Source organism: Neoarius graeffei, chromosome 1, assembly GCF_027579695.1.
Source record: "Neoarius graeffei isolate fNeoGra1 chromosome 1, fNeoGra1.pri, whole genome shotgun sequence".
NCBI classification, from domain to species: Eukaryota; Metazoa; Chordata; class Actinopteri; order Siluriformes; family Ariidae; genus Neoarius; species Neoarius graeffei.
The window spans coordinates 75,466,496-75,493,635 of record NC_083569.1 but is presented as its reverse complement, the minus strand read 5'-3'; the positions used below and the strand labels follow the sequence as shown (position 1 = coordinate 75,493,635).

General features: G+C 42.7%; 1 protein-coding gene across 6 annotated transcripts in view; it reads left to right on the top strand.

The window, feature by feature from the left end:
- nlgn2a (neuroligin 2a) overlaps nt 1-27,140 on the top strand; it is a 302,180-nt gene that overhangs the window by 90,051 nt on the left and 184,989 nt on the right. For 2 of the 6 annotated variants that reach the window (XM_060926606.1, XM_060926684.1), the window contains one exon: nt 24,080-24,229. In XM_060926606.1, the coding sequence (XP_060782589.1) occupies nt 24,080-24,229 (150 nt within the window). The remainder of the gene's footprint in view (nt 1-24,079; nt 24,230-27,140) is intronic. The other 4 variants (XM_060926809.1, XM_060926713.1, XM_060926868.1 and 1 more) reach the window with 2 other exon arrangements.

The following is a 27,140-nucleotide window of genomic DNA, read 5'->3' as shown; positions in this document are numbered from 1 at the left end:
GCACCGAGTACAAGCAGGGACTCCGGCAACTAACTATGACAGCATAACTAAAAGGAGAGAGCCAGACAGGTCCTAGGTGACAGGCCAGACCAAGAGCAGTTCACCAAAACCCTTATGGAGAAACCATCAAGGACTGTGATGTCGCCCGGTATGGCGCAGCCGGGGCCCCACCCTGGAGCCAGGCCTGGGGTTGGGGCTCGTATGCAAGCGGTTGGTGGCCGGGCCTTTGCCCATGGGGCCCGGCCGGGCTCAGCCCGAAAAGGTGACGTGGGCCCGACCTCCTGTGGGTTCACCACCCACAGAGGTAGCAGTAGGGGACTGGTGCAGTGTGGATTGGGTGGCAGTCAAAGGCAGGGGCCTCGACGACCTGATCCCCGGACACAGCGGCTAGCTGTTGGGACATGGAATGTCACTTCGCTGGGGGGGAAAGAGCCTGAGCTTGTGTGGGAGGTTGAGAGGTACCGGCTAGAGATAGTCGGGCTCACCTCCACACACAGCTTGGGCTCTGGAACCCAGCTCCTCGAGAGGGGCTGGACTCTCCACTTCGCTGGAGTCGCCCATGGTGAGTGGCGGCGGGCTGGTGTGGGCTTGCTTATAGCTCCCCAGCTCAGCCACCATGTGTTGGAGTTTACCCCAGTGAACGAGAGGGTCGCCTCTCTGCGCCTTCGGATTGGGGAGAGGGCTCTTGCTGTTGTTTGTGCCTACGGGCCGAATAGCAGTATAGAGTATCCAGCCTTCTTGGAGTCCCTGGGAGAGGTACTGAGGAGTGCTCAGACTGGGGACTCCATTGTGTTACTGGGGGACTTCAATGCTCACGTGGGCGATGACAGTGACACCTGGAGGGGTGTGGTTGGGAGGAACGGCCTCCCCGATCTGAACCCGAGTGGTGTTTTGTTATTGGACTTCTGTGCTAGTCACGGTTTGTCCATAACGAACACCATGTTTGAGCATAGGGGTGTCCATAAGTGCACGTGGCACCAGGACACCTTAGGTCGGAGGTCGATGATAGACTTTGTTGTCGTTTCATCTGATCTCCGGCCCTATGTCTTGGACACTCGGGTGAAGAGAGGGGCTGAGCTGTCAACTGATCACCACCTGGTGGTGAGTTGGATCCACTGGCGGAGGAGGAAGCTGGACAGACCTGGCAGGCCCAAACGTATGGTGAGGGTCTGCTGGGAACGTTTGGCTGAGCACTCTGTTGGGGAGGTCTTTAACTCCCACCTCCAGGAGAGCTTTTCCCAGCTTCCGAGGGAGGCGGGGGACATTGAGTCTGAGTGGATCATGTTCTCTACCTCCATTGTGGATGCAGCTGTTCGGAGCTGTGGCCGCAAGGTCTCCGGTGCCTGTCGTGGCGGCAATCCCCGAACCCGGTGGTGGACACCGGAAGTAAGGGATGCCGTCAAGCTGAAGAAGGAGTCCTATCGGGCCATGTTGACCTCCGGGACCCCGAGGCAGCTGACGGGTATCGGCAGGCCAGGCGTGCTGCAGCTCGGGCAGTTGCGGAGGCAAAAACTTGGAACTGGGAGGAGTTCGGGGAGGCCATGGAGAAGGACTGTCGGTCAGCCTCAAAGAAATTCTGGCAAACCGTCCGGCACCTCAGGAGGGGGAAGCAGTACTCTGCCAACACTGTTTACAGTGCAGGTGGGGAGCTGTTGACCTCGACTGGGGACATTGTCGGGCGGTGGAAGGAATACTTTGAGGATCTCCTCAATCCCACCATCATGTCTTCCATTGAGGAGACTGAGGCTGATGACTCAGAGGTGGACTCGTCCATTACCCAAGCCGAAGTCACTGAAGTGGTTTGCAAGCTCCTCGGTGGCAAGGCACCGGGGGTGGATGAGATCCGCCCTGAGTATCTCAAGTCTCTGGATGTTGTGGGGCTGTCTTGGTTGACACGTCTCTGCAACATCGCGTGGCGGTCGGGGACAGTGCCTCTGGAGTGGCAGACTGGGGTGGTGGTCCCTCTTTTTAAGAAAGGGGACCGGAGAGTGTGCTCCAATTATAGGGGAATCACACTTCTCAGCCTCCCAGGGAAAGTTTACTCTAGGGTACTGGAGAGGAGAATTCGACCAATAGTTGAACCTCGGATCCAGGAGGAACAATGCGGTTTTCGTCCTGGTCGCAGAACACTGGACCAGCTCTATACCCTTCATAGGGTGCTCGAGGGTTCATGGGAGTTTGCCCAACCAGTCCACATGTGCTTTGTGGATCTGGAGAAGGCATTCGACCGTGTCCCTCGTGGTATTCTGTGGGGGGTGCTTCGGGAGTATGGGGTTCGGGGCTCTTTGCTAAGGGCTGTCCGGTCCCTGTACGAACGGAGCAGGAGTCTGGTTCACATTGCCGGCAGTAAGTCAGACCTGTTCCCAGTGCATGTTGGACTCTGGCAGGGCTGCCCTTTGTCACCGGTTTTGTTCATAATTTTTATGGACAGAATTTCTAGGCGCAGCCAGGGGCCGGAAGGAATCCTGTTTGGGAACCACAGGATTTCATCTCTGCTTTTTGTGGATGATGTTGTCCTGTTGGCTTCTTCAAACCAGGACCTCCAGCATGCACTGGGGCGGTTTGCAGTCGAGTGTGAAGTGGCTGGGATGAGAATCAGCACCTCCAAGTCCGAGGCCATGGTTCTCGACCGGAAAAGGGTGGCTTGCCATCTCCAGGTTGGTGGAGAAGTCCTGCCTCAAGTGGAAGAGTTTAAGTATCTCGGGATCTTGTTCACGAGTGAGGGAAGGATGGAGCATGAGATCAACAGGCGGATCGGTGCAGCCTCCGCAGTGATGCGGTCGCTTTACCGGTCCGTCGTGGTGAAGAAGGAGCTGAGCCAAAAGGCGAAGCTCTCAATTTACCGGTCGATCTATGTTCTGACTCTCACCTATGGTCTTGAGCTTTGGGTAATGACTGAAAGAACAAGTTCCCAGGGTGGCTGGGCGCTCCCTTAGAGATACGGTGAGAAGCACAGTCACTCGGGAGGAGCTCAGAGTAGAGCCGCTGCTCCTCCACATCGAGAGGAACCAGCTGAGGTGGCTCGGGCATCTTTTTCGGATGCCTCCTGGACGCCTCCCTGGGGAGGTGTTCCAGGCATGTCCCCCTGGGAGGAGGCCCCGGGGAAGACCCAGGACACGCTGGAGGGACTATGTCTCTCGGCTGGCCTGGGAACGCCTCGGTGTTCTTCCCGATGAGCTGACCGAGGTGTCTGGGGAGAGGGAAGTTTGGGCTTCCATGCTTAGACTGCTGCCTCCGTGACCCGGTCCCGGATAAAGCGGAAGAAGACGAGACAAGACTTTGTCCCAGCTTTTTTGGAATCAGGGTTGTATTACAATTCATTATATTTACATTATACATTGGCACAGATTTGGTATTCATAATGACAACTGATATACAAAAGATAACTAAAGTATCTCAGGTGGAATTATCTTATACTGATTTACTATTGTCCTGAGCAGACAAGGAATCCTTAAATGAATTCTGGAATCAAGAAGGTGTTCATTAATTTTCTTTAACAGCATGGCTTTGGCAGTAGTCATGACTAAGATGAACAAAAAAAAGCTCTCTAAAAGTGTTTCGGCAGACTAACCATTTTTATAGACATTTACTCAACATGCTCTATGCAGAAAGCTGGCACAGATAATAGAAAAACAAAATGGCTTTTGTGCCAGCTATAGCTTAATATACGACATTTGTTTCTATATTGTGCATGGATATAGAGTTGAAACATTTATATCAAGCATGAGTGCATGTAAGGCACACTGGTTAAATTAGAGCATAAACATAGACACCAGCACTGTCAAGCTGTGATGGTCCAGGCTCTTTTCTTATTGTCTGTTTTGTCACCATAATCAAGTAAACAAGAAGCAGAGGCAATGCATTGAGAAAATCCAGGGTGAAAGAAAGTCTCAGAAAAGAGGATTGTCGCATGAGAGAGAAAAAAAAATCCCTCAGTGCCTACTCTACATGAGAAATGTGGAGAAACCTGGGCTGTGCATATTTTATTTGTGTATGATGTACGTGTGCAGAGCATTTACACTTCATCTTTACAGTCCAGTGATCAACTTAATTGATCCCCCTTAAATAAAAACAAATCAAAATCAGCTTGGGTATTTTATAGGTATCGCTAAACCAAGCTATTCTGGAAGGAAATGGAGGTGAGAAAAGAGGGGTGGGGAATGGGGAATGGGAATGCGCTGAACGATGTCACGAATGCAGCAAATAAGGCAGAGAGGGAGAGAGGAGTGGAGTGGCAGAAGAGCAAAAGATGAAAGAGAGATGAGGGAATGCTCAGAGTGTTAAAAAGGAGAGAGAGTTGGAAGCATGGGGTTTGGGGAGGGAGAGAAAGAGAGTGTATGGTTTATTAAAGAAATAGAAGGAACACTGTGCTATCTTGAGATTTAAAGACAGCGATAGATGCAGTTCCATAATAAGAGGCCAGAGAGGGAGAGGCGCATACAGAAAGTACCAACTAATAGAAAAGAATAACAGGAAGAGAGGGATCAGAGAAAAAGTGGATAAAAGAGGAGGAGGGAGGAAGAGAAGAATTCGAGAATAGTGCACTTGTTTCTGTTGATGCTATTATGAGGCCGTTGGATGGAGAGCATACGAAGACCTTTGTTTGCAGGAGAGAATTACATGTTAGTTCTCTTCATTTGTAATAGTCTGCTTGCCCTCCATCTCTCTCTCTCTCTCTCTCTCTCTCTCTCTCTCTCTCTCACTTTTTTCTACTGTATGTCTTCAACCTCAGTTCATGTTCTGTGTTGCCCTTCCTGCATCTCTCTGTCTCTCTGTCCTTTTCTGTCTGTCTACAACTCCACATTGCTCTCATATACAGTCAGAATCAGTCCGTGTTTAAATTTAAATGAACTCAGGACGTCTTATAGGCCTGTGTGTTTGAGGACACAACAAAAACCATTAATATTCAGAAGGACAGGAAGCACATGCAAGATATGGCAAATGACAGGATCAGTCTTTTAATTTTTTTTTATTCAGTACACATGCAGTTAACATGGAATATGACTCACAAGTCAATTTTTTTACTATAGAAAACTGGGTGCTTTGTAATCAGTGTCTTCATCTAACTTACAGTCTGTATCAAATATAGACAGAATTACATTTCAGTCATTTCCTATTTTATATAAGGTTTTTAGCAGCAAGGAAACGCAAACATGCCTTCATATACATTTCTGTTTTCATTTGTGGCATTATTTTTTTTTAAACCTCTTTATTTTGCTCTCATTCTCGTTTGTTTCTCTTGCACATTTTTTATTCTGTTGTTCATTGATGTTCATTAATAACACTGAAGACAAGCATGAAAGGGGAAAACCACAAAATTTCAAATTAAAATGTTTGAAGAATGAGAACTAAACTAATTTTGCATATGCTTGAGTTGATATTTGCAACAGGCTTATTTGACAAAGCTTTTTATGCATGTATCTATTTTCTGAAATAGATCTTAAAACTGAACACATTTTCATGGTTTCAGTCAGCACAATGATGCATCTGGCTCAGTCTCAGTGTCTATGGGAGTGGATCAAAGTGAAAATGAAGTCTTGTATGAGCTATAAAGTGCTTCACTCCCACTGGCCTAAAGCACATTGAACTCTTTAACAGAAAATGTACTGCAGAGCTTGATTCACCTTGGAAGGTTGTTCAATATCAGGTCATATGTCAGTGTTAAGTTATTTGTTCACCTACGTTTGGCAATAAATCAAAAATATATTTAAGGAAATTACACATAGAAAGAGCAAAGATGCACATTCAAGTCAGAGCTTATGTTATCCATTGCACATGTAAATCAGAAATGAAAATTAAGTGATATGAGTAATGAATTATTTCTGATTAATTAATTAATTAATTAATTAATTAATTAATTAATTAATTAAATAATAGACCATATAAAGGGGCAACAAGCAATAAATCCATTACAATAGAAGTACATTATATATTTATCATATAGTGGCTTATGTTGATAGACATTAAAACTGTGAGTAACTTTAAAGTATTAAACATTAAACAGCACAGTTTGCCATTAAACATTAAAGCACAATAGTCAGTAGACCATGTAAATGACTCAGGTTTATGGAAATTAAATAAATGAAGATCCTTTGAAAGGGTCTTTCATAAAAGAGTATGGAGGAGATAAAGTTAAATTACTGATGCACTGAGGAGGAAGACAGGTTGGCAAGGCTGATGGCATGGTATAAGAGACCCTTTATGTGTCTGATACTGCACTGGTGTCATTAGCCAGATGGCAGAAATGTGGAAAAGTCTCAGTTATGGTGTGTGAGGGCATACACTGGACACATGGGGCACATGATTGGAGTCTGATCCTAGTTGCCCCATCCATGAGTGTCTTGCTAAGCACAGGCCCTAAGCACAGTCCCTAAGCACAAGATTGATAGAGGCCGGGGTCAACCACACGAGGCAGGACCCTAGGTGCAGACTGTGCAAAGATGACCCTGAGACAATCCAGCACATAACGTAAGATGCTACCAGGAAGAGCATACATGGAACGGCATAACAAAATGGCTGACATAGTGTACAGATACAGTACATCTATGCTGAGTATGGACTGGAAGTCCCAAGGTCAAAGTGGGACACACCTCCGAAGGTGGTTGAGAATGACCAAGCTAAGATCCTGTGGGACTTCTAGATACAGACGGACAACAGGTAATGGCTAACCAACCGGACATGGTAGTGGTGGACAAATGGGAGAATAAGGGTGTGGTGATAGATGTGGCAATACCAAGTGACAATAACATCAGGAAAAAGGAACTTGAGAAGCTCAAGAAGTATCAAGGGCTGAAAGAAGAGCTAGAAAAGATGTGGAAGAGGAGCCCTCGGTGCGGTGAAGGGTGACTCCAACAGACCTCAGAAACAACATCCAAGATCTCTGTGCAGAAAAGCACAGTACTAGAAACAGCTAAGATACTGCACAGGACCCTCAAACTCCCAGGCCTCTGGTAGAGGACCTGAGCTTGAGGGAAAAATGACTGCCTGAAGGGGATATATATATATATATATATATATATGATACTTAAGGGGTAGTGATTAGCATGGTCGCCTCACAGCAAGAAGGTTCCGGGTTCGAACCCAGCAGCCGGTGAGGGCCTTTCTGTGTAGAGTTTGCATGTTCTCCCCATGTCTGCATGGGTTTCCTCCGGGTGCTCCGGTTTCCCCCACAATCCAAAGACATGCAGTTAGGTTGACGTGGGGTGGCCTTGGGCTGAGGTGCCCTTGAGCAAGGTACCTGACCCTTGACTGCTCCCTGGGCGCTCTGGTGTGGCTGCCCACTGCTCTGAGTGTGTGCGTGTGTTCACTGCTTCAGATGGGTTAAATGCAGAGGATGAATTTCACTGTGCTTGAAGTGTGCATGTTATGAATAAAGGTTTCTTCTTCTTCTTCAAAATTATATTAACACTTAAATGGTAGAAACCATTTATTCACAAAACATACATCATATGTCCAAGATGATTTACAGGACGGTCTCAACCTGTTCGCTATCATGTTCAACACACAAAAAACAGCGAGCAACAGTATCATTTAATTGGTCACCCATGGCGCATATATATATATATATATATATATATATATATATGAATGAGTGATTCCACGCTTATGGGTACTGAAATGGGGACATGAACTTATTTTTAAAAATTCACCTAAAACCATTTCTTTTTTTTTTACCATCAGGTCACAAAACATGTAATCTTTAATGAATGATATGTTAAAAGATAACTTTAATTTTCTGAGATGTAATAAAAACATATTTATATGCCAAAGTCAGAACGTAACAGAAGTGTTGTGGACATATATATTCTCAATTTTAACAATGTAGAATTACTTTTTGAAACATAAGAAGGTGATGTTTTAGCAAATATAATTAATAAACATGTGTAGTAGAATAAACATATACATTCTTTCAATAAGATTAACATGGTATATAGCTAGATTGTAATTAATTTGTAACAGACGCGAGATGGACAATCGTAACAGAAGTAATGTAACAGACATCATTTTGGAACTCATAGGCTTGACTTTGGCATATAAATGTTTTTATTACATCTCAGAAAATTAAAGTTATCTTTTAACATATCATTCATTAAAGATTACATGTTTTGTGACCTGATGGTAAAAAAAAGAAATGGTTTTAGGTGAATAAGTTCATGTCCCCATTTCAGTACCCATAAGCGTGGAATCACTCATATATATATATATATATATATATTATATATATATATGTGTGTATATATATATATATATATATATATATATATATATATATATATATATATATATATATACACACACTATCAGGGAAATTAATGTTAAAATTGAACGTGAAAGGAAAATGTTTTTGCATCATAAAATACAAAAGGTAGTTCCTAATATGCAAATGCACAGTATAACAGGTGTTGGGTTATTTTAATCCAACCACTGGGTTGCACATATTGGGTAGTTTTGTTAGTTGTTTCATTACTGGACTAATTTGGTAAGAGCCCAACAAGTTGGCATCCAGATTTTAATGGACAAAATAAAGTTAGCAGTCTGTATCCAATTAATATCCAGTTCTCTAATATTAATCAATAAATAAAGTCACCACAGTCGGTTACATCACATTTAAATTTACATTTTTGCAGTTTATTAGCCCCATAACTGTTGCACATGTATTGAAATAACCTCACAGATGTTACCCAGTTATGATACAATTTAAAATAAGTGTATTTTTCATGAATAACACCTTGTCAGTTAGTTATCCTTAAGGCATGATTTTATTCACAATAAAACACTCAGTACTGTTAGGCTAGCTATGCTCTGTACACTCTTTTTTTAAAAGAGTATAGCAATGCTGGTTTCCTGGGGAAGGGGCACTCACATGCAGGGTTGGGGGCTTTTATATAAATTGCATATTTCTTTATTTTGGATTTCTTGGAAAAAAAGTAGGCACTTCTGTTCCTTTTTCTTGTTGTCTTATGATACTTTTTGTGGAATGGCCACGTCAAGAAATCCATTATTCATTAGATGATAAAAAAAAATGTCTTGGGTGACTTTAAAGAAAGGTGAATTCCAAGCATGCTCTGAAAAATGATCAGCTATGAATAGATGATTTCAAAAAGTATCATCTCCTGAGGAGCACAGTGTCTACAAGAGTTCATTTCAGTGCCACACAAAACCCATTAATTTCACTGATGAGCTCTTTACAAAGAAAGCTATCGAAGTAGTGAAGTCAGGTTTAGAGATGGAGTTCAGGTGCCTGTGGGTTACACTTTCAAAGGACAGAAGTTGAAAGAAAGAATTCGAGTTTCAGTGGAACAAAGTGCTGGTAGACTGACTGAAGCTTGGAAGGAAGACTCATAAAACATAATAAAAGGGAAAGGAATGAGAGAGAGAGAGAGAGAGAGAGAGAGAGAGAGAGACTCCTTCCAAATGTTAGAATTGTCTTTAAATTATAAAGGATTTAGAAAATGCACCCCAAATTGCTATTGATACCAATTTGATCCTGATGAACTCATTTAACTCCTTTGGAAACTAACTTTCCTTCTTTTTCCCCCCAAACACAAATACCACAACCACATGTAAGACCACAACTGATAGAGTTGCAAATTGTGTAACTATACTGTATCTCCAGTAACTGAACAACAACCAATAACAATGACCATGGAGCTCGACAGTATCAGAAATGGATTTATCCAGACCACAGTGTCACATCGCCAAGAGTTCATTGTGTTGTAGCAGCATTTTAATAGAATGAGGGGAGGGTGAAGGACAGAAAAAAAGAATGGCGAGTATGGCTGTGTCCAATGGATTTGGAACTAATTAAGTTCACACAACAGATAGAAAAAACACAATTGAAATACTACTGCCACTAAAACACTCTACTTCTGGCCCTCCTTTCCTCTGTCCCTCTGGTGCGCCATACCTCCCCTCCTTTAGCCCTCCACACCCCAGTTCCTCTAGTCCCAGAGTTTCTAGATTAAAAAAAAAAAGAAAAAGAAAAAAATCCGTCTCTCACAAACATGGCTCTAATGAATGTGACCACAGTGCACAAAAACTCTAATATACTACCAGATATTAAAGATATAATAGCAGCATGTGTGTATTGTAGATAGCTTATACTTTTTGTGTTTCCAGAACTTGTTTCAAGCTTATGTCTGGAGATTAATTTGTGGCATGCTTGCTGACTTTTTTAGCATTCAACTGATTTAATATTCTGTTCAACAGTATAATAATGTTTCCTTTAACAGCACTATCTGATGGCTGATTGTACACAACCAAACTCTAGATTTTCTTAGAGTTTTCTTTCAGCAAGTCTCTGTGGCGCAAGAGGCTAGCGGGTTCAGCTGTTAACCAAAAGGATGGTGGTTTGAATGCACCTTGGGACACAGCAGCTTTGCTGACAGACAGTCAACCAGTTTGATCAGCTCAGCTTATGTTGTGGTAGCTGGCTAAGGAAAGTTTACAATGGTGTGTTACATAGTTGGGGAAATATATAAACCGTGAAAGACTTATTGGGAGGCCATGGCTTAAAGATTGGAGAAGCAGCTTTGAGACCAAAAGGTTACTGGTTCATTTCCATGGTAGTGAACAGCTGAAGTGCCCTTGAGCAAAGCACCTAATTCTTGGGTGCTACAGCACAGCTGCCCATTGCTCTGGGTATGTGTGCTCACATCCCCAGATGGGTTAAATGCAGAGAAAGAATTTCACTGTACTCTAATGTACATGTGATGAATAAAGGCTTAATATTCACCCCAAAAATTATCTTTCCAAATCCTGTGCACAAATCTAAAGTCCAACATCAAGACCATTTTTGCAAAATACCTTATATTGTAATCAGTGTTGTGCAAGTTTATATTTAACATGAGCTAGCTTAAAGTTCACTTCACACCAAATAAAATGAAATAGTTTACATTTATAGTTTACAGCCCCAAAAATGAACTCGTTCATGTTCATTTCTCCCAGATTTTTTTAATGAGCTGCCCAACCTTCAGTCCCAGCCCCAATCACTGCCACTTCCCATACTAAATGAATTACTGCATAATACTAGAGAATCACTGACAGAACTGACTTTTATAAGCAAAAAATAAATAAATATATCAAAATGAGTATATGCTTTACCACTTAATGTATCATAAAGCAGGACAACTCAAAACAGATTGGTTTACAAATGTAATTCCTCGGGTGCCGCAATAAAACACGTGGTTCTTCTGATGTTTTTTGGAGGGTGGCAAACAGCTTTTTGGTGCATTACACCACCTTCTGGTAGGGACCTTCTGGTGCCTGAGTGAGCATTCAGTAGTTCATTAGCTGCAAACTGATTCATTCAGTTCGCTGTTCACTAAAAATATAAGGACGTTCAATGAATGGTGCTCATTCCGTGCATTCATGAACAGCACTTGTTGTAATATTCAATATAATGTAAAAAACATTTCTGAATGAAATATTAAAACATGCAATTTCCTTAAATTGTTATTTCACCAAGGTAATACAAGTGTTCTGTATTATTAGTGGAATTGTTATAAATAAATACAAGCTGTGAGAATCAGTAGAACCATTCAGTGACGCAAATTGTCTACATTCATACTGTAATGAGCAGAGCCTATGAAAAGAAAAAAGAAAAAAGTAACGATGCATGTACGTACAGACCCCTCCTAACAGTATTAGAACCGCAAGGCCAATTCTTGTTTTTGGTATACGCTAATGACATTTGGGTTTGAGATCAAAAGATGAATATGATATGATATGATATGAAACAATAAATCAGAATTTCTGCTTTCATTTCATGATATTCCTCTCATTTGCTTTCATTTCCACATCTTTGTTGGCAGACCACCTAAAATCAGTACTGCTCGTAGAGCTGACTGTGCTTTGGGAGGAGGGGTTGGAGGCAGCCCATGAAAGGAAGAGGCTGAAATACCTAGATCTGATTGCAGAGTGTAGGGAAGGCAGCTGGAGCACAAAACTCTGTCCAGTGGAGAGTGGGACAAGGGGCTGTGTTGGAAGTTCAATACTACATCTGCTCTGAGACTTAGGACTATGGAGCAAAGAGCTACACAAAGCCACCAGGGAGCTTTCCAAAGAGATAGAGAAGGCCAGCTTCTGGCTATGGCTAAGAAGGCAGGACAAGGTTTGGGGAGCCAGCAACTCTTGAGGAAGGTTAGCTGTGGGGAGTGTCAGGGAGACGTCCTTGTTCACTACCCCAACCACCAGGAGATGTTCCAGGGTTAAGGGGCATCTAGGAATGGTGGTCCCTGGCTGATGACCCCACAGCTAACCTGACAGGCACCAGGGGAGCTGCGGCAGGCCTAGAGCCTAGCAGGTTACCATCTTCAGTAGTGCTTGAAAGTTTGTGAACCCTTTAGAATTTTCTATATTTCTGCATGGGGCGGCATGGTGGTGTAGTGGTTAGCGCTGTCGCCTCACAGCAAGAAGGTCCAGGTTCGAGCCCCGTGGCCAGCAAGGACCTTTCTGTGCGGAGTTTGCATGTTCTTCCCGTGTCCACGTGGGTTTCCTCCGGGTGCTCCGGTTTCCCCCACAGTCCAAAGACATGCAGGTTAGGTTAACTGGTGACTCTAAATTGACCGTAGGTGTGAATGTGAGTGTGCATGGCTGTCTGTGTCTATGTGTCAGCCCTGTGATGACCTGGCGACTTGTCCAGGGTGTACCCCGCCTTTCGCCTGTAGTCAGCTGGGATAAGCTCCAGTTTGCCTGCGACCCTGTAGAACAGGATAAAGCGGCTAGAGATAATGAGATGAGATGAGACATCATTAGATTTTCACACAAGTCCTAAAAGTAGATAAAGAGAACCCAGTTAATCAAATGAGGCAAAAAAATATTATACTTGATCATTTATTTATTGAGGAAAACGATCCAATATTACATATCTGTGAGTGGCAAAAGTATGTGAACATTTGCTTTCAGTATCTGGTGACTCCCTTGTGCAGCAATAACTGCAACTAAACATTTTCAGTAACTGTTGATCAGTCCTGCACACTGGCTTGGAGGAATTTTAGCCCATTCCTCCATACAGAACAGCTTCACCTCTGGGATATTGGTGGGTTTCCTCACATGAACTGCTCGCTTCAGGTCCTTCCACAACATTTCGATTGGATTAAGGTCAGGACTTTGACTTGGCCATTCCAAAACATTAACTTTATTTTTCTTTAACCATTCTTTGGTAGAACGACTTGTGTACTTAGGGTCATTGTCTTGCTGCATGACCCACCTTCTCTTGAGATTCAGTTCATGGACAGATGTCCTGACATTTTCCTTTAGAATTCGCTGGTATAATTCTGAATTCATTTTTCTATCAATGATGGCAAGCCGTCCTGGCTCAGATACAGCAAAACCGGCCCAAACCATGATACTACCACCACCATGTTTCACAGATGGGATAAGGTTCTTATGCTGGAATGCAGTGTTTTCCTTTCTCCAAACATAACGCTTCTCATTTAAACCAAAAAGTTCTATTTTGGTCTCATCCATTCACAAAACATTTTTCCAATAGCCTTCTGGCTTGTCCACATGATCTTTAACAAACTGCAGATGAGCAGCAATGTTCTTTTTGGAGAGCAGTGTCTTTCTCCTTGCAACCCTGGCATGCACATCATTGTTGTTCAGTGTTCTCCTGATGGTGGGCTCATGAACATTAACATTAGCCAATGTGAGAGAGGCCTTCAGTTGCTTAGAAGTTACCCTGGGGTCCTTTGTGACCTTGCCGACTATTACACACCTTGCTCTTGGAGTGATCTTTGTTGGTCAACCACTCCTGGGGAGGGTAACAATGATCTTGAATTTCCTCCATTTGTACACAATTTTGAGGAAACTATGACTATAGATTGGTGGAGTCCAAACTCCTTAGAGATGATTTTGTAACCTTTTCCAGCCTGATGAGCAACAATGCTTTTTCTGAGGTCCTCAGAAATCTCCTTTGTTCATGCCATGATACACTTCCACAAAAGTGTTGTGAAGATCAGACTTTGATAGATCCCTGTTCTTTAAATAAATCAGGGTGCCCACTCACACCTGATTGTCATCCCACTGAATGAAAACACCTGACTTTAATTTTACCTTCAAATTAACTGCTAATCCTAGAGGTTCACATACTTTTGCCACTCACAGATATGTTATATCTGTCTCATTTGTCTCATTTGTTTAACTGGGTTCTCTTTATCTACTTTTAGAACTTGTGTGAAAATATGATGATGTTTTAGGTTGTATTTATGCAGAAATATATACAATTCTAAAGGGTTCACAAACTTTCAAGCACCACTGTACCTGTACAAATCAATAAGTGAACAAAAGTGTTGGAACCAGTAGCCTTAAAGCAATTAAAGTAAATACCACTTGCATATCCCTTGCTTGCATTAACTGCATCAATTTTTGCCTTCAAAGTTTTTTTGAATGGTGAATTATGACACATTCACATTTCCATTGTGGAGATTATTGGTGATGCCACTGATTATTATTTTGGGGGTTTTCTTCACAGCTATGATAATGTTTCTGTCATCAACTGCTTTTTTTCTTTTCCCCTTGGCCAACCTGTTCAATGTCTGATTCTTAGCACATCAGTGGTTTCTTTCTTTTTCAGGACACTCCAAATTGTTGTACTGACTATGCCCAATGCTTGTGTTTAGTTTAGTTTAGTTGCTTCATCACATATGTTACATGAAAAAAGAATAAATTAAGATAGAATAAAATGGGGAAAAAAAAGAGAAAAAAGTTTGTGACAGGAGAAGAATTCAGGTCAAAGCCCCAATTGATGTTCAACCTCTACATATTGCAAAAAATTAAAAAGAAACTTACAACACAGAAATATAAAAGTATAAAGAGAAACTAATGAAAAAGGAATCAAATAATAACTTTGCAATAATCATTTCTTATGGCAGTGGGTATAATGCAAGCATTGCTTTATAGTGATCAGAGATCAGGCTTTTAAATTGAGACAGACTAGTTGCATATTTTACAAGGGAGACTGTTCCAGAGCTTAAGAGTTTTAGGAAAATGAGAATATCAGAAATAGTTCTGATTATGAAAAGATAGAAGGCAATAATTTGCAGGATCATAATTATGTGTAGTATGGTGAGATACGACAGTTTGCAAGTAGCTCTCGAAGTTTGCAGTGACAACAAATGCAGTCTTTACAGGAAAAACCTAGGGCACAAACCAGGAGTAGACATTCAGAGCTATGAATTGTTTCAGCAAACAATTTTACAGGGCATATCTGGGCAACAAGAAACTGGTCAGTTACATGTTCCAATATTTTTGGAAATTCTGAAAAGAAAATTAAAAATTAAATTCTGATCTCTTGTCTCATATTCATCCTTTAATCTCAAACCCAAATGTCGTAAGTGTATAGCAGAAACAAAAGAATTGTCCTTACTGTTTCAATACCTTCTGAGAGGACTGTATGAGAGGAGACTGCCCTTGACCCATATTCTAATTTTAATACAGAGTTTTATTTAATATAATGTCTACAAGATTCTGATGCCACATGGTAGGATAGCTTAAATATAGCTCAATACCACTGGAAAACAATGAACCTGGCAAAATGGTTGACAGTGTCAGAGATGCATATCGGAGAGTTTTACGGATGTGCTGCTGTTCACACTATGAATAAAATTTGACTATATGCATCCGAGTTTGTGATATGATGGCCTGAGGTGGATTTTAATATCAGATGGGCCTCTCACTCCCTCTGGCCCTCTGTTGTGTTGTTGTTTTTTTTCTGGTTCATGTTCTCCATGTCCTCCCCTTCTTTCCTGTTTCGTTCTTCTCTGCTATAATTTTCTGTCTTCTCATTTTACACTATTCTGTGTGCAGTGTGTAAACTAAGAAACAAGGCTACAATGGGTCATAAAATTGACTGTGATATTTGTGAAGCCTTTAGAAGGGAAGATTTTGGCTTTTAAATGGATTTGTAGACGAGGAATGAGGGGCAGAAATGAGTTTGAATAAAGTGGAGAGAAACAGTGATGGAATAATGGGAGGACAAAAGATGCTTTAAAGGTTATTTAAAAGAAGGAAGTGGTTGAGGTCAAGAGGGACTGGGTAAGATAAATGAGAGAGGGAAGGTAGAGGAACAGGGTGTATAAACCATCAATCACTCGACTCATGTCACAGGTACACACAATGTCCATGTGGTCATGGCTCAAATGCAATCACATATGTACGTGGGTGTCTGAGTGAAGGCACCATGCCAAGATCCAGCACTGCAAGCTAGCTGATTGAATGGCTGCTTTGGGATGGGAAGGAATGGGCAATCAAGTTACGGCAGTTACCACAGCGGGCTACAATCACAGATGCCTGTGTCTCCGTTGGCTATGTTCATGTTTAAGGGTGAAAGTGCATATCTCTGATGTGTGTGTGGGTGTAAATTGGTGTGTCAGAGGCTACGTTTGTGCACAGAGGTTGAGTGTATGTGTTTGTTTAATGCATTGGCCTCACTGATATCTGGGTCCTTCTAGAGTGCCTGGTACATCCTTACAGATAACTACTGAAATATTTTAGTATTCACTTACAGGATATTTCTTATATTCTTATATTTATTTGCTCTTCTTCTGGAACAAAGAACTGAAACAGTTACTCATGCAACACTGAGCAGTTACCTCCCATATTACATTTAGTCACTGAGCAGCCCTTGTGTCCAGTGTAACTCATAGTCGGCATATCAGATGAAAATTCAAATTTAATCCAAATTACTTGAAACTACTCTCATTGAATTCAGAATTGAATGCAGAACAACACTTTTTATAAAATTATGTTTGTCCGTTCTTGAGATATTACAAATCAAAGATTGAAAAAACAGCTTAATTTTCAGAAAACTGATGTAATATTATGTCTGAAGATCACATGGTCCAAAATGGACCTCATTAATGAATGAGATCAAAAGTTTTTTCCTAATAACTTTTTTTGCAAGATATTTACATATAGTGTGAGAAATGGCGAGCTGAGGTGAAGTGAGGACCCAAGAGCAGACTCAAAACAGGGTTTTGGTTCACCTGTTGGATGTCCTGTTGGTGGGTCCCAAGGAGAGCTCCCTGTTTTTGCACCGCTGCTCTTAGCTGGGCAAATACTGCTGGGTCCATGTTGGCCAGACTGTGCTGTCAGAAATGTTGATTTGAGGTGAAGTGAGGACCCAAGAGCAGACTCAAAACAGGCAGTGTTCAGAGAGAAACTTCTTTATTGAAGTAGAGGGCAGAGGTACAATAGGGCTCAGGAAAAAATCAGTGGTCAAAGAACAGGCCAAGAGATCAAAAACACAGTGGAGCAGGCAGGCACGGTCAGGGACAAAAACAGGACAGAAAAAATCTTCACAAAAAACGAAGAACACAAGAACAAGGGAAATCCAGTCAGAGGAGGTGAAAACAATCCACAAACAGGCAGGTACAACAGGGGCAAAAAACTGGACAGAAAACTAGACAAGAAAAAAAACAAAACAAGGAACAGTTCAGGCAGGGGGAATCAAGAAGGCACAATATCAAAAGGCTGTAGCGAGGCGAGGAAAGTCTACAGGAGACAGTCTGGCAACTGGAGTGGCTCCAAACAGTTCTTAAAAAGGCCCTGGCTGATGGGAGAGGAGTGGTAGCAGTTGTGGGAGTGCCACTTCAGGGACAATGCCTTCAGCAAGGCAGGACTGAATTCCTGGCCTGGATTCGGCCTGGAGCCAGCATGGGAGTCCCACAAACTCAGGCATGGATGGACCAGACCGGACTGTGACAGTACCCCCCCCCCCCCCACGGGCGCCTCCAGGCACCTTAGGAAGTGTCTCAGGGTGTTGTTGGTGGAAGTCTGTGATGAGGGTGGGATCCATGATGAACCTGGCAGGAACCCAGCTCCTCTCATCAGGACCATACCCCTCCCAATCAACCAGATACTGGAGTCCTCTGCCTCGGCATCGTACCTTCATCAACCTCCTGACCATGAAGACCTCACCACCATCTATGAATCTGGGAGGAGGAGGAGGGGGTTTGGAGGGTGGGGACAGGGAACTGGAGACAAGGGTTTTGACTTGGAGGACATGGAAAGTTGGGTGAATATGGCGCATGGTTACGGGCAGAGACAGTCTTACAGAGCAGGGATTAATTACCTTGGAAATGGGGAAAGGTCCTATGAACCAGGGAGCCAATTTGTGGGAGACCGTCTTGAGGGGCAGGTGGCGAGTGGAGAGCATTACCCACTGCCCCACCCAATAGATGGGAGCTGCCGAGCGGTGTTTGTCGGCTTGCTCTTTAAACATCTTGACAGAACGTAAGGGCTTCTTCCTGGTCAATGCCCACATTCTCCTGCAGCAGCGCACAAAACACCTGGGCAGAGGGCATGGCGACTTCTTCTTGGATGGGGAAGAGTGGTGGCTGGTAACCCAGAGAGCACTGGAAGAGGGAAAGACCAGTAGCAGAGGTGGGTAAGGAGTTGTGAGCGTACTCTATCCAAGGAAGGGTCTTGCTCCAGGAGGCAGCATCCTTGGACACCATGCACCTGAGAGCTACTTCCAGCTCCTGGTTGGCCCAGTCCATCTGTCCATTGGTCTGAGGGTGAAAACCTGAAGACAGACTGCGAGAATCACCAATGAGTTTACAGAAAGCCTTCCAGAATTGGGCAGAGAACTGGGGTCCATGGTCGGATATAATGTCTGAGGGGAGTCTGTGTAGATGGAAAACATGGAGTATCAGCAATTCGGTGGTCTCCTTGGCGGTGGGAAGCTTGGGCAGAGGGATAAAATGAAGAGGTTTAGAAAAACAGTCAACAACAGTGAGGATACAAGTATTGCCACCTGAATTGGGGAGTCCTGTGATGAAATCCAGGGCTGTGTGTGACCAGGGCCGGTGGGGAACAGGAAGGGGTCTCAGCAGGCCATCTGTTGCTAGTCTTGTTCCTGGCGCAGTTATTGCAAGCTGCCACAAACTTCTGGACGTTCTCCTTGATGGATGGCCATCAAAAATGTTGTCGGATGAGTGCCAGAGTCCAGGCTGCTTCTGGGTGGCACGCCACTCTGGAACCATGACCCCATTGCAACACCTGTGCCCGCACAGAAACAGGAACAAAAAGATGGTTAGGAGGTGCATTACTGGGCCCTGGGTCCTGCTCATGGCCCTTCTGGACCAGGGTTTCCACCTCTAACAGAGCGGCCCCCACCAGGCACCATGGAGGAAGGATGGTATCAGGGGAGGTCAAGTCCTCCTGAAGGGGAGAAAACTTTCTGGACAAGGCATCGGGCTTACCATTCTTAGAGCCTGGGCGGAAGGAAAGTGTGAACTCGAAGTGCGAAAAGAAGAGACCATTGGGCCTGATGAGAATTGAGGTGCTTGGCAGTCCTGAGGTATTCAAGGTTCTTGTGATCTGTCTAGACGATGAAGGGAAGGTCTGACCCCTCCAACCAATGTCTCCATTCTTCCACGGCCAGTTTAACGGCCAACAATTCCCTATTGCCAACATCGTAGTTTCTCTCAGAGGGGGAAAGCCGATGAGAGAAGAAGGAGCAAGGATGAAGCTTGTTGTCACTAGCCGATCTTTGGGACAATATGGCCCTGACCCCTGACTCTGAAGCATCTACCTCAACCCCAAACTGCCAGGATGGATCTGGAATGGTGAGTATGGGTGCTGACGTGAACCTTCGTTTGAGCTCAGAGAATGTCTTCTCGGCCCCTTGCCCCCAGCTGAAAGGGACCTTGGTGGAAGTTAGAGCCGTGAAGGGTCCAGCCACCATATGAAAGTTCCTGATGAATCACCTGTAGAAATTCGCAAACCCAAGAAACCACTGAAGTTCTTGCTGAGAGGATGGGGTGGGCCAGTCAACAACTGCCTTGAGTTTCAGGGGGTCCATCTGAATCTGTGCAGGGGAGATGATGAAACCCAGAAAGGAGATAGAACTCCTACGGAACTCACATTTCTCAGCCTTAACAAAGAGTTTATTTTCCAGGAGTCATTGAAGGACCTGCCTGACGTGGATGCGGTGTTCATCAAGGGAGCAGGAAAAAAAAATGTTGTCCAGATAAACAAAAACAAAAAGGTTAAGGTAGTCCCTCAGGACATCATTAACGAGGGCCTGGAAAACTGCGGGAGCGTTAGTCAGGCCGAACGGAACCACGAGATATTTGTAGTGGCCCGTGGGGGTGTTGAATGCAGTCTTCCATTCGTCCCCTTCCCTGATCCTCACGAGGTGGTAAGCATTATTCAGGTCTAGCTTGGTGAAAATCTGGGCTCCCTGGAGTAACTCAAACGCCGTAGACATGAGAGGTAATCAATGCAAGGGTGCAAGGATTTGTCCTTCTCCACAAAAAAGAATCCTGCCCCTGCAGGAGAAGAGGAGGGACGAATAATTCCAGCTGCTAAGGACTCAGTGATGTATTTATCCATGGCTTGCCTTTCAGAAGGAGAGAGAGAGAGAGAGAGAGAGAGAGAGTAAAGTTGCCCCTTAGGTGGTGCAGTCCCAGGAAGAAGGTAAATTCCACAGTCATAGGGCCTATGGGGAGGAAGGGAAACAGCTTGAGACTTGCTGAACAAAGGTTTTAAGTCATTATACTCAGGAGGCATGTTAGAGAGGTCAGGATATTCACCAATGGTGGGCTGGAGTAGCTCGGCGTGAGGGAGGGCAGATCTCAGCCATGATGATAAACAGAATTGACTCCATCCTAAAATGGTGTTGTTAGTCCAGTTGACATGGGGGTTATGTAGAGTTAGCCAGGGCAGACTGAGAACTATGGGCACATGGGGATTGCTCATGACAAAAAATTGAATGGATTCAGAGTGGTTGCCAGAAATTCTTAAGGTGACTGGGGATGTTTTATGGGTGATAGTGGTCAGACCAGTACCGTTAAGGGTTAGGACAGTGAGGGACGGGTTCAGAGCCAGTAGTGGAATCCCCAGGCACTTGGCGGTGGTCGAGCAGATCAGGTTTCTGTCAGCCCCTGAATCAGTGAGTGCCTGGAGGTCGTGGGGTTGATTGCCATGGATAATGACCACTGGGAGTAGCGGTCGACTGGTAGGGGGCTGATTCTGGACATTGCCCACCAGGGCCCCTAAACTCACTGGTGGGCTCTTCCATTTAGAGGGCAAGCTTGGCAGAAGTGCCCCAGCTGTCCGCAATAAAAACATGTCCTCATAACCTGACAGCGCTGTTGTTCCTCAGGTGAGATGTGGGCTCGGTCTACCTGTATTGGCTCAGTGGAAGGAATGGAAGGCTGGGGGGAAGCGAGACTAGTCAGAGTTCTCTCTTTCACCCGCCGTCTGATCCGGGAGTCAGTATGACTGGCGAGGTCCATAAGACCAGGGAGATCAGGTGGCAGTTCTCATAAGACCAGCTCATCCTTGACGGCCCATTCAAAAATACATCGAGCAAGGCATTCTCATTCCAGCCACAAGATGCCACCAAGGTGTGAAACTCAATCGCATAGTTGAAAGTGGACCGGGCACCCTGCCACAGCCCCATGATTTCTCCAGCTGCCTCTCTGCCAGAGAGAGTGATCAAAGGTTCGCCTCATCTCCTCTGTGAAGTTCTTGAAGCTAGTGCAGCATGGTGCATTGGCATCCCACATAGCTGTTCCCCACTCCCTAGCTTTGCCAGTTAGGAGAATGATGGTGTAGGCCACTCGGGAATGCTCTGTAGGGAAGGCCAGCGGTTGAAGGTCAAGAATTAGCGAGCATTGAGATAAAAATGATCGGCAGGTACCTGGTTCTCCATTATATGGCTGTGGAGCGGGAAGTTTCAGCTCTCTGAAGAGGGCTGGAGCAGGAGCTGGGGGAGCAGTAGGCAGAGGGGGTTGTGTAGGAGCAGATGTAAATTGAAGCTGTTGTAGCTGAGTCGCAAGAAGATTGAAAGTGTTAGAGATGGTGACAAGGTTTTGGTTCACCTGTTGGACGTCCTGCTGGTGGGTCCCAAGGAGAGCTCCCTGTTTTTGCACTGCTGCTCTTAGCTGGGCAAATACTGCTGGGTCCATGTTAGCCAGACTGTGCCATCAGAAATGTCGATCTGAGGTGAAGTGAGGACCCAAGAGCAGACTCAAAACAGGCAGTGTTCAGAGAGAAACTTCTTTAATGAAGTAGAGGGCAAAGGTACAATAGGGCTCAGGCAAAAATCAGTGGTCAAAGAATGGGCCAAGAGGTCAAAAACAGTGGAGCAGGCAGGCACGGTCAGAGACAAAAACAAGACAGAAAAATCTTCACAAAAAATGAAGAACACAGGGACAAGGGAAATCCAGGCAGAGGAGGTGAAAACACAATCCAAAAGAACAGGCAGGTACAACAGGGGCAAAAAACTGGACAGAAAACTAGACAAGAAAAAAAAAAACAAGGAACAATTCAGGCAGGGGGAATCAAGAAGGCACAATATCAAAAGGCTGTAGCGAGGCAAGGAAAGTCTACAGGAGACAGTCTGGCAACTGGAGTGGCTCCAGACAGTTCTTAAAAAGGCCCTGGCTGATGGGAGAGGAGTGGTAGCAGGTGTGGGAGTGCCACTTCAGGGACAATGGCCTTCAGCAAGGCAGGACTGAATTCCTGACCCGGATCCAGCGTGGAGCCAGCATGGGAGTCTCACAAACTCAGGCATGGATGGACCGGACCGGATTGTGACACATAGACATTGGCAGGCACATAGATGGTTGTATACTGAATACAAGGTTTGAAAAATTATTAAAAACAAATTATGCAAAATAGCATTTAATTAGTATTAATTATGCTAATTACATAAAATCGTTAAATCAGTACACTCAGTAAAAAAGTCATAAAATATTTCTAATACCCTCTTTGTGCTCTGTAGGCCTTTGTATTTCTCAAAAGTAGGGCCTACTAGTGTTTATATGAAAGAATATAAATGATTATTTCGATTAATATTCACAGCTTTCAAGGCGAACCTCAAGAAAACTGTGTGAGCCACATCCAATAAATAATTCCAATTAATTGAATTGAAATTGACACTCGTGTTTCTGACTTCTGTTTTTTTAAATATCATTCCAACCACAAAGATCTCAATATTTTTCATTAAAACGACTCCAGTTATATTCTAAAATAGTTATTTATTTACATGATTCAGTTTTATTTGAAAAAAAAATAAGTAGGTAAAGCTATGAAAACTCACTTCAAAGTTTCCCATGAAGCATAACATCAAAACTAGCTGACAGAAAATTTTGCTGAATACTTCATCAGAAACAGTGAGAGCGAGAGAACATCCCTATACCTGTACAAGTTATCTGATTGATATTCACAAGTAGTCCAGTCGGAAACCGATCAGAAGAGAGAGAGAGAGAGAGAGAGCCTGACCATTTTCCCGTGACTCAAAAAGCACCGGCAGTTTCCTGACATCACACGAGCACAGAGTGGACTCTGTTGTACCAACTTCAACCTGCCGTGACTCCCAAAGTACTGAACAGATCATAACCAGATAAATTTCTTTGGAAAGCATAAGTTATAAGCTTTTTAATGATAGTATTCACAATAGAAAATATTCAAGAGTCAAGCAATGATAGATTTGAAAACTTAGATAAGCGGTTGCATGCACAATTTTCACACCACAGCTAGCGAGCGTCTGATATACCTACTCATAGAGCATACAATTCAGCCATTGAGATTTGCAGGGTGAAGGGCAAAGCAGGGGTTCTCTGGCAGGCCTTAGATTTAAACCATCCTTCATATTTTTCATGTTAATTGCATGTTTTATCCAATTATAACTGTTTAATGAGAAAGGGAGATTGATGTGCTTTGTCTTTGTCTGAGAATTGTGTTAATATGGAATAAATTAAACAACTTGTGACTATATATGGACTGTCATAGAAAATACTGGAAAAAACATAGGTGAGGGAAAATTATTGTTTTATAAATATAGAAAATTTAGATTTGGAAAAAAAACAAAACAAATGAATGAATGAATGAATGAATGCCTTAACCAAGCAGAAGAGCACAAAACTTACAGTTCTGGCCTTTTGAGTCATAGTCCATTAGCAGATCTATAGTTTCTATTGTCAGAAGCAGACCTTGGTCCTGGTTTCTCTAAAACCTTCAGAATTAAACATAGTTAATCCACAGAGAGAATCCAGCAAGCACCACATTCACAACTTCCTCAACTCACTTGCACTTTCATGTCTTTTGAATAATTTGTTCTCAGATATTCGCGACCGCAGGAAGAAACCTGTCATGCTGTTCATTCATGGTGGCTCGTATATGGAAGGAACCGGAAATATGTTTGACGCAAGTGTGCTGGCAGCTTATGGCAACGTCATTGTGGTCACCATGAACTACAGACTGGGAGTGCTAGGTGAGTCTCCTGTCCCTTATTCAGAATAATCATCTGAGCATTTGTAGATTTTTCGACAAATCTACAATCTACAGTCAGTTAATCAAACCTTGCTTCCCTTTGACGGATTGTAGTTATTAGAGTCAAGATCAGTGCAATAATCTACCATGCAGAATTTCGTCACAGGCTGACAGTTACAGGTCAGAGATCAGTTTCTGACCACTCTTAGGTTTTGAGTCAGTTTGCTGCTGCTGTTACATGCCTAAATTCACTGCCCTCATACTTGATCATTCTAATATCATTTGAGCAGAATCTGTTTCTGGATATTATAAAGCAGCAGTGTTTCTCTCTCCTAACCACTGAATTAAAATGAATGAATCTTGTGCTATGTTGAATGGTATGTTGGAACAGAAACACTCATTTGTACAGTGCTATTACTGAATTTGGACACCACTCTATCTGTCCTTTTCGATCAGGTTTAACATCCAAATGGGCCCACTTATTCTGTACCTACATCAGCTTATAATCTTAGTGTCACGACTTTTAGCCCATATTAAAGCAGAGATGCTAGGAAACTGCAATGCAATAGATCTCCCTCAGTGAAAATGAAAATCCCTGCACTGATATCAATCATGCAACCACTTTCGAACACCAAAAATACATGCCATTTAAGAAAGCCCTGCTTTAATACAATATAAAAATATAATTAAAAACTATAAAAACTACTGTTTTTGTGTCACTCAAAATAGTGTTTGACAAGCTTCATACTGTCAGAGATGCTTTCACTGCAGAATTCCAACCCAGTTATGTCATGAGGAAACATAGCTTAGTTGTTGTCTATGGAACTTAAATAGAGGATTCATTTCATACCTTTTGAAGAAACTGATGACAAAACCTTTTGTGATGTGCTTATAAGCTTGAATATCATGAGGAAGAACTGAGACAATAAAAGAGCTTCATGAGTAGCAGCAGTAAAAGATGCATTATCTTTTTCCATTGATGAAAATAGCAGTCGGTTGTTCTTATACTGGACTTACTCACCAATACCAAGCCAATAAAAGTCAGTGTGCTGCTGTCAGAGGTGGGAAGTAACAAAGTAATGTTACTCTAAAATATAGTATTTGTTTTATGGGTCTGTACTTTAATGGACTTGTTTTCACATAATACTTTTGAATTTTTGAATACACTTCTCTGTAATCTGTAATGCCATAAGGTAACTTTTTAGCATTAGCATCAGCTTGAAGGAGTTGATCAAAATTCCTAACAAATCTATATTTTTTACAGATGTGACCGAAAGTCACATCTGTGGTGGTGGTGGGGGGATTAATTCGGTTCAACAGTCTTATGGCATGTGGGGAAAAAGCTGTTGTAGAACCTGGCTGTTCTACTCCAGAGGCTACATAGCCTCTTTTTAGAAACCAGCAGCAAGAACAGTCCATAGTGGGGGTGGGAGGTGTCTCTGCTTATGTTGCGAGCCCTGGTCAGGCAGCGTTTTTCTGCAATATCCTGTATCGGAGGAAGTGAAGTCCTGATGATTTTCTCCGCTGTCTTCACCACCTTCTGCAGGGACTTCCCATACATGCCAACCTTTAGTTACCCATGCCCTTACAAAATATGTACTTTACCCTTACATACACCCATGAGCCCTTACACATGAGAAAAAAATTCCAATATATAATCCAAAGCACCGATTGTTTTATTCCACATTATACACTCCGATTGTAATGGGCGTATTTATCACACTGCATCAAGTTAAAGGGATCAAATAAGTATGTACTGAATAAAAATAAATTTTAGATCCCAGAGAAAACAACTAAATTAAAAAGGACTATATTATGTACAGTCAAATAAACAATTATCTACTAAAGAGAATGACTGAACTATAAACTTAATTATTTAATATACATTGTATCAGTAATACCAGAATTATTGATGTAAATTTTGCAAATAAAATGTATTAATATTAAATAGTTCATAAAAATTACACAAAGTTCTATTTGACAAGTGTTGACATCACCTACCAGTACAAAATTACATTCCACCAAAGAAAATCACTTGAAATATAACAGCAGTACTAATTAGGTATGTTAATTAAAATAGTAGGTTACATGTAATAAATTATATATAATCATGTCAAACAGTAAATGAAGGTTAGTAAAAGTTCCATTTGAGAAAAAAGTGTTGACACCACAAGCAATGTCCGATCCAACTAAAGATGACTGAACCACATCAAGTATATTATGTAAACAAGGATAAGTGAAAATATTAATAAATTATGAAGTTAAATTGAAAATCTTCCCAGTAATTTATAACAAGAATTTAAATCTTATTCCTTTTTGGAGTGTTCTTTGTTGTACAAAGATGTTGCAGATGTTGCAGACTAGCTAGAATATCACTGCTTGGGTAGCAGTTGTAGTTCCTCATCACAGTTCATTTTAATTTGCAGATACGCAGTTAATGTGTCTGCAGTCATATTTTTTTCTGTACTCAGTATGAATTTTCCTAACCAAGGAAAAAGCCCTCTCACTATTTGGATTGCTATGTGGGAAGCACAGCAAAGCAGTAAAAAGTTGTTTCAGCATTGGAAACCTGGCAACACCCAAAGCAGTTTTTACATCGAAGACCTTTCCCCAATATACATCTATTAGTACTTTTTTGCCAATTGTCTATCAGCAATTAAAATGTTTAGGGAAGTGAAACCAGAAATCGCCGGGTAACTACAGTTGCCGTTGTATAAACAATGACTCCCAGTATCACCTCCCTAAATTATCATTGTTATGGGTGGTGGAGGTGAAGTTTGGATCCAGAAGCAGAAAAATGCACAACAGACAGTAATCCAATAAATAAAGTGATTTAATCCAAGGAAAAAAAAGGGTGTGGCAAAAAGGTAGCAAAACAGGACAAAAACACAAATGGCAAAAATAGTCCGGGT